Raw genomic sequence first — 14,413 nt, forward strand, 5'->3', positions numbered from 1 at the left:
TCACGCCCACCAGGCTGTCCACTCTCTTGGGTGGCATCCCCTCCTCTTTGCTCCATCTCACCCCTGCGCCTCTTCACACAGGCCGCCTGGCTGGCTCTCCCGCCCGGCCAGCAATGCTCCTACCTGGGCCTTAGCATATCCCTTCTGCTGCGGGAAAAACCCCCAGAGGGCTCTTCCCTCTTTCTTCAGGTTTCTTTCAAGCCTCAGAGTCCCTCCCGGACCACCGTCCCCACCCACTGTCACCTTCTACATTCTTATCCTGCTTTTTGTTTCATCCTGGCCCTTAACCACTGTTACCTGATACAGAACATACTTACTGTTTTATCTATTTGGGTCTCTTCCCACTGAAATTCGAGCTCCATAATGTAGAGGTTTGCTTTGCTCACTCTGTTCCTAGTGCCCAGAACAGCCTAGGGTCTAGTAGCTGCTTAGTAAACGCCGGCTGAGGAAGGGACGAAGGCAGTGCCAAGGGTAGGCATGGCGGGATGTCGCTGATGAAAACCGGCAAGTGGCTGGAGTCTGTTGTCGGGATGCGGGTGAACACATGTCAGCCCTTCCTCTGCAGAAGGCAGACTGTGAACAAACTGTGACACGGTCAGGTTAGTATATCTTTCTTTCCTCATGAGTGTTGCTGTGATGCTCAGAAAACTACACGCTAGACGTAAGGAGAAAGAGCAGAAAGTTCCTAAGTAATCATGTTCCTTCTCTGTAACAATTATACCCTCTTTGTTTATAGCGTTATGCCCCCAGTTTTCCTTTTTAGACTTTGAAGTCTGTGCCACTTTGAACCAATAGGATATTTGTTACAAACTGAAGGTTTTTTAAATGATTGAGGTATAATCCCAAACCATTAGCCTAAACCAAGGATCAGCAAGCTTTTCCTGTAAAAGGCCAAATATAAATATTTCCGGCTTTTCAGGCAATGTGCGGCCTTTGTTGTAACTACTCTGCCGTGAGAGTGTGAAAGCAGAGATCGGCGATGCTTAAATTTGCGTGTGTTGCAAGTTTACAAAGGCAGGTCTGCACTTAGCACAGAGGCCACTGTCGGCAGGCCCCGGACTGAGCGCAGTCCCGCTCCCAGCCTGCAAGTCGCGGAGGGAACGGACGGTGGGAAGCATCTCTCTTAGGAACAAAGGAATATCTGTTGAATAATGAAATAAATATTCAAGCCCTAAGACAAATCCACCCATAATTTTATACTGGATGCTGCCAGTCACAGGGGAGTATGTGTGGCCTGAGGGTCTGGGGTCCTGGGACCTGGCCACGAAGTGCCCGTAGTCAGGGCACTGACCCCGCACATCACGACTCCTAAGACATAATGCTTCACAGTTAAACGTCTTCCAAGCCAGGGTATGTCTTCCAACGATCAGAAGCATGCTTCTATTTCAGTGGTGCACACAGTAACAGCAGGTCTCACAGCTGATGGGAGATAAGCTGACGTTAGAGTGGAAGAAATAAGGTATTCCTCACGTGGATTCCCAGACGAGAGAGTGAGCAGACAAAATGCAAGCAGTAACTATGTGGCCTATAATGCAGTCGCTGCAAGGAAGGGCGGACGAAGCTCCCAGCACCTGTCTCGTAAGGGCAAAGCCTCCTCTTGCTTCAGTTTTCAAACCGTATGGAACATTCCTATTGAACTGATAACAATGGAAAGTCAAGGAAGGTTTCATGGTTTGGACCAAAATGGCTTTAACAAATGTTTCCTAAGGCTCCTTTCTTTAGCCTAGATGATCAAGCCTCTATCGACACAGTAATTATCAGTGAAAGCGTTGTGATTATGAGGTTCTCTTGCAAAACAGTTATGAGAGGGGGAAGAGGAAGAATTTCATGCAATCAGGATGTGTGTTCCGTTTTCAGGGTGAAAGGCCATTAATACTGCTTTTCAAGTTATTTGTGTTTTCAAATATATATCATGAGAAGAGCAATTAAATATTCTATTCGATCCAAGAAACACCGGATGATGAGTGAGCATCACACTACACTCAGCTAGGATGAGTGGGTGTCCAGGTGAAAGAAGCTAACGCTGTGAGCGGCTTCGGTCCAGGGTTGGGGCGCTTGGCCACCCCAGCCTTCCTGGTGGCAGAATCACAGGGCGGCCAGTCGACTTTGAATTCCTTTTTAATTCTTTAGACCCAGGTGATGGCACATCATACTGGGATGTGTGTTTTGTTTATGTAGAGGCTTGTGGTTGATATTTTGTAAGCTTTGTTCTCCCCCTGAGAGCCCAGCGGTTCATCAGGAAGGAAGTGGGGCAGGAGGAGGGAAAGGTCCCTGCCTTTGGGCATCAGGGCCAGGACCAGGGCCACCTCTGCCTTAGCTCCCGACCACAGATGGACAGATAGCCTATTTACCTTCCTCTTAGCAAGACATGTCTGACATTGTCCAGACAAAGACCGAGAGCCAGAGTCAGCAACCTGGGGCAAACTGCAGCTGGCCTGGGAGCCCAGGACCCGACGAAAGGTACTTGTGCTAAAGGTATAGTGGGAGGAGAGGACAGGCAGGGAGAGGCGACAGCCTCAGCTGCTGCCTTCCCTTCCCCTCCCCTCCCCTCCCTGCCCCTTCCCCTCCGTCTCCGGGAGCCTGCTGGCTTCTCTGGGATGCCTCCAGACATGCAAGTGGCAGATGTGCCCCCACCCATGTTTACAAAGCCACTGTCATTCCTGCCCCCACATCCACCCTCCTAAGCCAGGGCTGAAGGAAGCCTTGATTGCCTGACCACTGTGTCAGACCCCCGTGCAGCCCCCGACGGGTGACACATGCCTGTCAGACTGAATTGGGGAAAGTTTCCCACAGTGCTTGAGAAACAGGAAATTGGCATCTTGGTGGATCATGAATCAGGCTAGATGGAAACCCCCTTGAGCCTCAGTGCCCCCGAGCTCATGCTCTGCCTCCTGGAAAAGGACGTGTGAGGTTGTGAGGACGCTTCAGCAGAGCTAAAAACAAACTACATAAACATAAACTCACTTGCTGCCAACTCCCAACACATCGACGCCTTATTTGGCCACAATGCGGAAATTCAGTGACCGTTGTAGTATTAGACAATCACGCTTCTGACGTTACCTGCTCGCCCCTAGATGACGTGCTTTTTCTTTTTTTCCGTGTAAGCCTCATCACAGCCCCTTTGTTCTTCTGAGGCCCTCCGGGTTTGAGCTCTGGCTTCCGTCCTCCCCGGCCCTTGTCCTGCATTCTGTCACCCCACTGGGCGCATCTCTGGCTGGCGCCCCCTCTCATTTGTCGCCCGGCCTTGCGTCCCTTGTTGAGTGGCATCCTCAGGTAAATGCTGCAGCTTCCCCCAAATTCTCCTTGGCCAGGAACAGGTCAGGCATCGATATGGCTGGCTAGGGGCCTGCCTTTCTCTGTTGAAAATGAGCCAGGTACTTGTTTGAGTTCTCTTTATGTGAAAGCGAGACAAAGCAAAAGCAAACGAGGAGAAAACCCGCGCGGACTGCGGGAACCACTGCACCTCGCCATCCCTCCTCTGTGCTGAGTCATGCCGAGGCGGTTCATTCGGGAGAGGAGAGGCAGTCGCCGCCTCACGGTTTCCTCGCCTCTTCTTCATGCGCATAGAGCTGCAGTCACGCTGGGGAAGGGCGATGCCGCCAGGAGGCAGGCGGTGTGGTGGTGCAGGAAGAAGCGGGTGTACATCTCCTCTGTGCTGTGCGTCTTCGATCCTGTTTTGACCAAAATGAAATAGGTGGGTCAGTGGGCAGATGCCCAGGCTGGGTGGGCAGGTGGAGCCGGGCCTTGGCCTCGCCATGCACCAGCTGAGGACCTTGGGAGCTGTGCAGCACGTAAGCTGCAGTGTCCTCGCCCGTAAATGAAACTCTAATGCCCACTTCTTGGTCATTCAGAGAAGGTGCAGCGAGGGCTCCGCACGCTTCAGGGCACCTCGTCCTCATTTTCACAAACGGCCTGGGTGAGGGTGGTGGGCACAGAGTCCATGCCCTGCGTGGCTGGCAGCCCACGTCCAGGGATGTGAGGTCTCCTCTCTCTGCCTGGGTGGCCGCACTAGGTTCAGGCTCCTTTAAGAGACCCGGGAGGGTGGTGAATGAGCCCCCAGCGGGCACTGCCCGGGGGCTTGGCCACAATCCAGGCCACACAAAGGTTGTAGGAACATTTGACACGCAAATAACGCAAGGCCCCAGGGCCGGAGCAGAGGGGAAATAAAACCTGTTGCTGCAGCAGTCAGGGGCAATGTAACGCGTGTTTCCACGCTTATTTATAGAAGCTCATTACCCTTCCAGAGCAGAGAGCTTTCAACAGTCCTAATTTATTTCTGGGGAAAATCCTTGGGACAAGATTTTTCTAGTGAGTCCTCTCGCAAGGGGGCCCAGGGCCGCGGACGGTGAGCAGAGGGAGGGACGAACTGCTGCCTCTTCATCAACATCGCTTCCACGACTAATGCACATAGGCTGTTTCCTGAATGATCTCGTGATAAAATAAATAGGGAAACTTCTAGTCAAACTCAGGTAGGAAAGAAGGAGGGTCGCTCTTCAAGTCACAGCAGGGTCAGGACTACTGGAGCAAGCGGTGGGGCTTATGGCGAGGTTCCCTCCGAGATGGGGTCTGCCTCCCGGGTGCTCAGTCACGGAAGACCGAGGGTGTCTGTGCTGTGCGTGTGCCCGGCGTTGGGCGGTCAACACTGTGCTCGGTGTTCAGGCTCTTGATGGGCAAAGACAATTTTGGTGTTTTTGGTGTCATTATTAAAGAAAAAACGTATCTGTCACCATAGCTTCTTTTGAATGGTGCCCAGTTAAGGAAATGAATGCGGGCCCTGCAGGACGCCTGGCTTTGTGCTGTCGGGAAGGCTCCAGAGGTCAGGGGTTAAAGGCCTGGGATTCGGAATCAAACAGAATGTTCGAACCTTGCCCTGTCACGTACTAGCTGTACGACTTGGGGTGAGTCATCTAACGTCTGTGAACCCCAGTGTCCTTGCATAGAAGATGGGCTCTCTTAAGGATTAAGTGCAATCATTTTGTCTGTTAGTGTAAATGTTAAGCTTTTAAAATAGATTCCCCCAATGCAGTAGCTTCAGTCTCAGCGGTTTATTCCTCCGTCCTGAGTCAGCTCGGTGGACACCACTCACCCGGCCGCCGAGGGGCTCAAGTGCTTCCACCCAGTCGCCCTGGTCACCTGGACAGCCGTCCACGCCTGGGATGCAGCCAGCAGAGAGGTGAGACCGAAGTCCAGGGACGCGGATCGTCTCTGACGCTGGGGAACACGGCGACACCGCTCCTACCGTTTCTGCCTAACATTCCGTGGCACCGACCCTCCGAGTCACGTGGCCGCACCCTGCTGCAAGAGGGCTGGGAGGTGCGTCTGTAATAGAGAAGCATGTGCCCAGGGAAAAAGAGAGAATGGTTTTTTGGAAGATAGCTAACAACTCTGTCATCGTATGCAGCACACAATGCCTAGCATATAATATTGAGCTTAAAAATAGATGCTCTTATTTTCATGAATTATTTCTGGTGTGTGTCTCGGATGTGTTTCCTCAAGTAGATCGCTGCCGGGAGCACAGTAGAGGGTTGCTTCATATTTCTCAGGTGAGACCTCTTGGGTTAATCAACAAAGTGCTTTTCCTTCAGTGAAGACATCTTTATGGATGCCGTGGCTTCTCCAGTGCAAACACTTTAATTTGCTCTGTCGGCCGTGGGGAGGCCCCTGGAAGGGCCGGCGGGGCGGGGACCAGAGGCTCCCACCTGTCCCCAGGGCCGCTGGCCTCACAGGGTGGTGTGCTTGGGGGACGCTGCTCCTCACCACTGTGTACTACCTCCCCTGCGCAGCTGGTGCTGGAGGGGCAGTTCTGAATGAACCAATGAATGGAGTTTTTAAAAAAGTAGACACTTTTCAGAATGTCACGGTTGCCTATTGGTGAGGATGAGCTGGGCTAATAGGCCTGGCAGGCTGTGGTCTCTCTCCCGTGTCAGACATAAATATTGAGATGAGGTCTGTAAATCCATCTCCTAAACGTGAAGGTCTCCAGTTGGCTGGTCTTGCCCGTCAGTATCTTAACACTGGCAGACCCCAAGGGCATGGGACACTTTCCCAGGGGACAAAGGAAGGGGAGCGTCCTTCCTGAAGTTCAGGCAGCCTGTTGGGGTGGCTGGGTTGGAATCCCGGAGGCCCATTAGAGGTGAGCCCGTGGCCCGTGTGGGGACGACACCCCTCACTGTTGTCAGCCCCAGAGTTAGGTGGAGCCGTTCGGGGAACAGCCTCTGGTAGGGTTGGGTTCGTTTTGGGGAAGCTTTGATAATGAGACATTTTCTCCATATGGTGCCGAAATCTTTCTCAGGGTGATTACCCCACCCCTGCTGGTGTCTGCTCCCCGGAGCTGTGGAGCACAGCTCTCCTCGCCCTCGCAGGCTCCCTTCAGGAGGAAGGAGGCTGAGCGCCTTGGATCAGCAGGGTGGCCATTGCACCGCTTGGTTCTTCTCCGTGTCACCCGCACACTCAAGATGGGAGCTCACACGCAGTCACCAGTGTGCCTGTCCCCGAAGGAAACATGGAATCCATCTGTGACCCTGGGTTTGTGGGGAGGAGCAGTTGGTTATCCCAAGCCTGGCCTTGGTAAGATGTCCAGCATCAAAGTCAAGGAGGCCGGCAGGGAGCAATGCCCTTCCCTGTGTGCTGTGGCCGCTCCGCGCCTGGCAGGGCAGGCAGCTCCCGGCTCCCAGGGCACTGTCCTGGGACCTGACCCGCACCTCACCCCTCTGCTCTGCAGGGCCCACCGGTCGTCTCGTGCCATCCAGCCCCCACTGGCCCTTGGCTGGTCCCACAGTTTAGAGGGTAACCCTGGCAAACAGACGAGACTAGAGGTGAGTTGCAGCAGAGGTCTGAGGCACTGGCCTCTGACGGGGTGCACTGGCCGGGCTGGGCGCAGCCAGGAAGCTCTCCCCTGAGCTGGGCATGCCAGGCCACGGGACAGGCAGGGATGGGCCAAGGTTTGAGAAGCAGGCTGCTCAGGGCGGCGAGTAGCTCCGTGTGGATGGGATGCCGGCAGAGGCTGTGCTGGAAGGTCTGGGGTGCCCTGTTGCAGGTGGGGGCGGGCTTCCTGGGCGTTGGAGGACTAGGGAGGGGAACCACCTGCTCAGCTCTGGGGCAGGAAGGCGGTGTAGCCAGCAGTCCTGAGGGACCTTTGGGGACTTGAGACTGACACCAGGGGAGCCTGGGGTTGGGGCCGTATTTTAGGAAGAAATGCCAAGGGCTGTGCCAAGCTGCAGGGCGGGAGGGGGAGGACCGATTTGACCGTTAGGAAAAGCAGCTCGGGGGATGTGGACACGATGGGGACGTGGGAGGATGGAGGGGGCTCGAAGGAGCCGTGAGGCGCGGTGGCCGGGGGCCTGGGAGTCGGGGCGCTGGGTCCTAAGATGCTGGGAGGCACCGGCCCGGTCAGGGCTCACTGGGCTAGGTTTCATCCTAGAGGTGGGGCGCAAGGAGGCTGCCAAGGACGGGCTGCTGTGGCATCAAGTGAGGGGGTGTCATGCTCCGCGAAGGTCCAGAGTTAGATGCAAACCAGGTGTCAATACACCGTCACCTGGGAAGGCCAAGACCCCCACCCCCCCATCTCGCCTTGGCTGTTCTGACCCACACGGTCCTGAGGAGCTTCAGTCAAGTGTCCCAAGGGGTCTGGCCTGGGACCCCAGCACCTCCTGGGGTCGCCTAGGGTCTGATCCACGCCCACCTTGGCTCAGGAGTGGGGGCTGGAGGTCCACCCCTGGCAAGTCCACTGGGTTCTCCACCGCTTAGTGTCTAACTCACTTCCAGGGTCAATCACACCCCTTTGCCTCTTGCCTAGCCAACGATTCAGCACAGGGTTTCTCAGACTGGTTCTCAGCTTTGCTACAAACAAAACCACAGACCCAGCCTGCTGTTGGTCACAGAATTATTAATTCTAACTTAACATAAAACAAATGCCTATGTGAAACAGTTACAGTATGGCACGAATATTTATTTTGAGTGACTAAACTATACACTTCCTGTTCAGTGTTAAAGAAAATTGGTCTTTATTATTCCAGGGAAATGTCAAGATCACTCAGTATTGTAGCATTTTGACCTGTGTCATGTGGAACTAACTCCCCACATGTTTCTCATAAAAATATACATCAGAGGTGGCTTCAAACTGAACGTCAGACTTAGTTAAAGGTACAAACCTCTTCAAAGTTATTGTGAATATCAAATACAACAATCAAACGCACATCAGCACGAGCTGTTTTTTCTCAGGCGCTGCCTCATGCCGACAGACTTGGCGACTCTAAGTTATTCTACTTGCTGGAAGGGAGGCCTCTGCTCCTACGGGAATGACCTCCACTGGCTGCAGGCAGGCCTGGGCTTTGGAGAAACTCCCTCTCCATGTTCTTTAAAAATGTTTATGACCACTTAAAAAGCGTATCTTAAAAATTTGTTCTCTTTTGCTGATCTGTGTGACTCCCTGGTGTATACATATGAGTAAGTGTATCAAGCTGTGCACTTTTTTGTAAGTTACTGTTCAATTAAATGAGTATTTTCAAATCCCATGGAATACCAGAAAGAGTAACTTGTTAAAACTTCTTCCTAGTAAGCGGTCAACAAGGAAGTGTTTTGTAGGTACTTGTAAAATCTCAGTTCTGTAACCTACTCGATCTTAAGGTGAAATTGTCTGCTCAGCAAAGGGATAATGACTCGTCTGTATCTCAGCGTTGGTAGGGACGGAAGGGTGAGGGTGAGAAGAGGTTGGATCTCCGAGGTTCACAGGCATGTGAAGTGCTCTGTGGTCCTGGCGCTATTTTGTGATGGCAGTCACTAAATTCCAAAATGGTTTTTGTACCTATTTTCTTGCTCTAAACATCTTAGAAGACTCAGTGCTACCGAAGGAGCCCAATTTCCAGAACATACACATTACTTTTTAGGGTTAAATTCCAGAAAGTGTAAAGGCTTGTGTGTTTCTAAATTATCAATATTTGCATGCTTAGTGGTGAGGTGGTTTCTGATTTTCCCTCATCTTTTCCTTTTGAAGCAAATCCCCTCGGATTACCCTGGTTTAGAGACAGTGTGGCATACTGGTTAGGTGGGTGGATCCTGGCACCAAGCTACCTAGGTTCAAATTCTTGCTCCTCCACTGGTTAAGATGAGAGTAATACCTGTTCTGAGGTCAATTAAATTAATAAAGCATGTGGGAAAGTTATTAGACCACAGCAAGCTCAGTAAAAAGGCTGGACACTATAAGACTTCCTGCCGATCAGTTCTAACAATGATATAAAATGCTTTATTTTGTGTCCAACACTATGATGCCCAGATGAGTCTGATGCTTCAAGCACCCAGCTGAGCACAGCGGACCCCTCTAGAGAATATCTAGAATTCTTTTGACTCCTTTCCCAGTCAAATAGCTTCATTACTTAGGAACTTCGGTATCTGATAGAATGAGGACAGCATAAAACCTTTTAAGAATGATCAGGCTGGGCATATCAACATTTATTGAAATACTGAAAGAAAATTCCATTTCTGTTGAGAAATTCCTGGCAAGAACTGACATGACAACATGGGTTTCACTGATACAGTAAGACGTCAGCGACTTCACGCTCTAAGCACTGCATGGACTCAAACCCAAGGTAGCCGCAGATTTGCAACACAAATATTCAGACATCACAGATGGTCTGTTTACAAACGCAGACCAATGTAATTGACCAGGCTGAGCCAAAGCCACTGTATTGGCATCTGCTTTGACTCATAAATCCTGTGACCGGTAAGGCAGTTCTGATGCCTGCTTACACATTTCATTGGCCAACTCTGAATGGGCCACAGACGCTGGCCACGGCACAGTTGTTCACCAGCTTCTGTCCCCGTCACCAGCAGTGTGCATGGAACTCTGTGGCCCACCTTTCTGACTGTCTTAGGGTGTAATTTACTAGGTCAACAACATGCCACTAGTTGACATTTTTTAGGCTTAACATTCAGTGGGGAGTACTGTACTGCAGATTTAAAATAAGAAAACGTGGACTTTCAGAATCAATATATTAGGGGTTTTTTGCAATGTTAAAAGACCCTCCAAAGAGCTGTCCTCAATCTTGTAACCGCCTCCTGTTCCAACACGCCTGCCGGAGCTGGTGCATCAGCCACTGACACCAGCCTTGCTCCGCACGTGTCTTCCAGCCCACTTGGCTTCTAACTGGGGACAGCGACACTGCTGTTTGGTTTAATGCTCGGGCTATGGGCTCTGACCAGCTGTTTGCTAGGCTCGGGGCCCTGAAGATAAGCCAGGTGGCGGAGACCCTGCATGAGGGCCTGCGGATGCTCAGCTCGGCTCACGCAGGCCCTTCATGTGGACGAGCATTGAGGTGAATGATAAAAGTAATAAAATGATCCTCTTTGTGCACACAGGGTAAGAACTAGTATCTTTGGTATATAACTTACAAGGTCTGGAAAGGAAAACCAGGTCAGACTCCACCCTTGTTAAATTTACTTGAAAACCGAGGAAGCTACTTACTTGTCACATAATTTACATCAGATTTTAAATAAACTATGGTAATCATGAAGATTTACAGACATTTAATCAAGTGAATGATTTTAATTCATTAAGACCCTTCTCTGTCCCTGAACTATGTTCCACTAAGTTGAAGACATGCTACAGTAAACACATATATTTGGTTTCTTCAGTCTTGGCTGTTATCTTACACAAAAGGTGAGACCGAGGAACAATAAATTAGCATCGTAATTGTCTACAGTTGAAACTATGATATACAATATAAATAAACTATTCAAAAGCCAGAAACATTTATGAAAAAATTAAGGGACTAGGAGATACTTCTATTTTTTTTACAGTTTTCTACAAGTGATTGTGCCGCTGATAATCTAAAAAAAATTAAAGTCTAAATGAGATTCCCATTTTGATTTTAGTGTCTCACGACATACAATAATTAAACCTGTAAAAAATAATTACCAATCAGAAAAATAATATTAAGGAAATTACCACTTTAGCTATTTTGTAATGTCACTGTGCTCCCCGCCGCTGCCCCAGGACCTAAAGAATGTAAACACTGTATTTTATTTGACTTTAAAGTGTTAATACTTTACTTCAAACAACTGTTGATCCACGTCTGCACAGCTACCTCGTAATTGTGAAATAAGGCAAGACTTCCATACCTGTTATGTTATGCTTGCATGTTAATAATACTGACATCACTGTTCGGAGTTCTTTGTCCTCCAACATTATTTGTTCTATGGCAGACTTTGGTCTATGACTTAGCTCAGCAGCACGCTCTTTCTTTCCCCTTTTGGGGAGGACTTGAGTGACTTTAGTATCTTTCCAACCCATAGGTAAAAATCACCCTTTTCACTCCCTGTTTAAAAGATGTTCAGTTGCAGTGAGAACGACCCTTGCATCACTCAATAATCAGCTCACCCTGCTTTTTGCATAGCTTAACATGCTTGTTGTTCTCAACCACTCAGAACTGCGACTATTTGACGTCTCAGAAAATATGTTTCATGTTTTAGTTTTAAATGAACTATACATTTTGATGACCAAAAAGACTGATGTATCCTAACAAGCCTTTTGGCAAGAAGTTTCTATGAAATTCAGTAATGCCAAAGCCACAGTTCAGTAACAGCAGAAGTAAGGTCTAGCTTGCTTTATTTACTACGGAGCATTTGCTTTAAAGGTTTGTCGTTGTCATTTCCCTTTATGTTAATGAATGCTTATATTAAGACCACAGGAGGGATACTGACTTTTTTTTCTCTTTTTTTAACATTGTGAGCACGTGACAAAACAACTCAGAGCCTACTTAGAATGGCAAGCTGACCTTATTAACAGACTCATTAGCTGTTTGCAGGTCTGAGACACAGACATCCAAAGTTAGGCTTTTCAAAATTGGAGCTACTCGAGTGTGTGGCTGAGCTCAAGTCCTTAGTCCGTGATCACAGCACAGGAGGGGCTGGGTCCTCGGGGGGAGTGGGGGGGCCCTATGATACGTGTGGCTGATGAACCCTTGAGAACTGTCAGTTCAGCTTTACCATGGAGGAATTCTGTGAGCTCAAGCCCCCCACTGTGTAAGCCTAATCAGTAACACAGACCAGTTCCTAGACTTCTTCACAGCGGAGATCAGTTTAAATATACAAGAACTGTTCTGTCCGATTTTATTCTGACATGGTGTGGGCATCCATCTGTGGGTCTGATCCACTCCATTACAGTATCTTTTCTATGGAATCCTTTGGGGACGCGGAGCCTTTGATTCACAGTTTGCAATACAAATACCCTGATACATCATTTATTTGCTATTAAGTACTTGATTATTATGCCTTTTTAAAATTCACTATCTTTTAAACCAAGTTCTTAGTGTTGCTTGGAGCGGTCCAGAGTATTTTCTTTCTTCCTTTCCTGTTTTCCCCCCTCCCCCCAATGTGTTGAAAGCAGAGCTCCTACGGGCTGTGACTTAAGCCCTTTTGGCGTGCAGCATCTCGATGAGAAGGTTGTTGTAGGGCACGTCCCCGTTCAGGTGCTTGTAGTACAGGTACTCCTCGGCCTGCATGCTGATGGCCCGGATTTCCGGGAGCCGCAGGAGGAGCTGCCCGAACTTCTCCGCCTGCTGCGGGTAGTTGCACATGGTGTAGTCCAGCAGGGCCGCATTGACTTGTTCCTGGACACCTTCCACCAGCTGGAAGTTCTCAAGGTTCTTGACATCTGGATTAAACACACAAACAAGAGAAGGGCACACTATTTCAATGGCATTTTCATTCCTGTGGGCTACAGCAGTGTGTTCGATTAATGGATGTGTTTTCCGCCTGACATAAAGCATACTTTATATGCTGCTGAATATTCATAAGCCCCACGCACCGAGGTTCCTGGGAAAACGATCACAAAAGAGCTTTCGCAGAATGTCTCGTGGAGGTTCTGCATATACCGCACATCAATTAGAAACCGATGGATTTTGAGCAAGGTCAACTCTTTTCATATCCTACAAAAGGAAAGGTTTGAGGATTCCTAAAGTACAGGGATCGTAATATATTGCCAGCAAATGAGTCCCTAGAGAAAGACCTATCTTAACCCAGTATATTACACAATTCATATAATTCTGTATTAATTTTTCTGACCCAAGGTGAAATCTGTGTCCAGGGTATGATGTAGTTAATTCTAATAAAAAGTGACAGGGTTCTTGTTTCTGTTTGACATTTTCTAAGTGATTCTGAAAGCCTCTGACTTGTCTAGCCTATGCTAATGAGCCATCTGGTACACTCCAGCGGCTGCCAACAGAATATTCACTGCTGGGAACTCTAAAATATATATCTTGGTGACTAATGATCTTTATCAAATGAAAGCCTTGTCCTTTAGGCAGAATACAAGCCAGGATGGCCGGTGCTCTTTAACCTGAAAGCAATTTCTAAAGTCTGATACTTTTCTTTTTTCTTCTGCCGCTGGGTCACCCGTGTAGAGAGGCTGACCATCCTGCTGTTTTAAGGCAATGGCCCTAGAGGTCCTTATAAATACTGAAGAAGAGGGAAAGACAGACTGACATACAAATACACACACAGACAATGAGCAAGGGAAAATGGTTATGCTGGAATTTCTTTTCTGGAGTTTATGTTAACTGTACAACTTTTATACAATGTATATTTAGAAGCCTCTGCAAAAAATATACAAATGTGTATCTGTTTACACACATCCAGGATAACAAGTAAACAGATGCAGCCACGCTCCACCCCTATTTTATTTCCTAATTGAACAAAAATAAATGATTCTGAAGAAACCCACATAGAAGACTAAAAGGTTAATGTACTAAACTCAGTTAACAGTTACCATAGGAACACATACCCATTATTTTTGGCATCATATTCTGATAAACAGCCTTTACATATGTGTGTGTCCATTCTGGTATCTTTAAATGCTTTTACAATAACACACTGCCTTATGTTTGCTGTGGAAATGTGTCCGGATGATTTCACTGTTTACATTTAGAACCATCACTTTGCATTAAACCTGCTTCCCCCTTTCCATTCCCAAGTCTTGTCCCCAAATTAAAAACAGTGAGGAATTAGTATTGGAATAGATAAATCATGTCAATGTTGGCTACCACATCGATTTCAAAGTGAGATGGGAGAATCAAAAGTATCTATTAATTAATGAGAGGTCCAACAGACAAACGCTACACCATCGGGAGCTCTGAATCTTCTTGTGGCCTTTCACTGTCCTTCAAGTTGTTGTCCACCAACACTTTACACATGTGGCACTTTATAGTTAATAAAGCATTTTGCTGAAGTATTAAATTTCTTTTCAATTATTTAAAAACGCTCCTACCTATCAGTTACATCTGGTTCAAAACTACAAGATGTAAACAACTGGAAATACCTTCAATGTGCTGTTCCTGTGTATGTGACAGAAAAACCCACCTTCCTGTTCGCTTGGTCTCTGCCATGCATGTGACACTGCACAGGCGAGCATTCAGGTTAG

At 48.5% G+C, this 14,413-nt stretch overlaps 1 protein-coding gene across 6 annotated transcripts in view; it reads right to left on the bottom strand.

Annotated features, from left to right (window-relative positions):
* Positions 1 to 9,432: 9,432 nt before the first annotated feature.
* NR5A2 (nuclear receptor subfamily 5 group A member 2) overlaps positions 9,433 to 14,413 on the bottom strand; it is a 118,085-nt gene continuing 113,104 nt past the window's right edge. For all 6 annotated transcript variants that reach the window (XM_036909458.2, XM_036909452.2, XM_036909453.2 and 3 more), the window contains one exon: positions 9,433 to 12,649. In XM_036909458.2, the coding sequence (XP_036765353.2) occupies positions 12,402 to 12,649 (248 nt within the window). In that variant the 3' untranslated portion in view covers positions 9,433 to 12,401. The remainder of the gene's footprint in view (positions 12,650 to 14,413) is intronic.

This window comes from Manis pentadactyla, chromosome 9, assembly GCF_030020395.1.
Source record: "Manis pentadactyla isolate mManPen7 chromosome 9, mManPen7.hap1, whole genome shotgun sequence".
NCBI lineage: Eukaryota > Metazoa > Chordata > Mammalia > Pholidota > Manidae > Manis > Manis pentadactyla.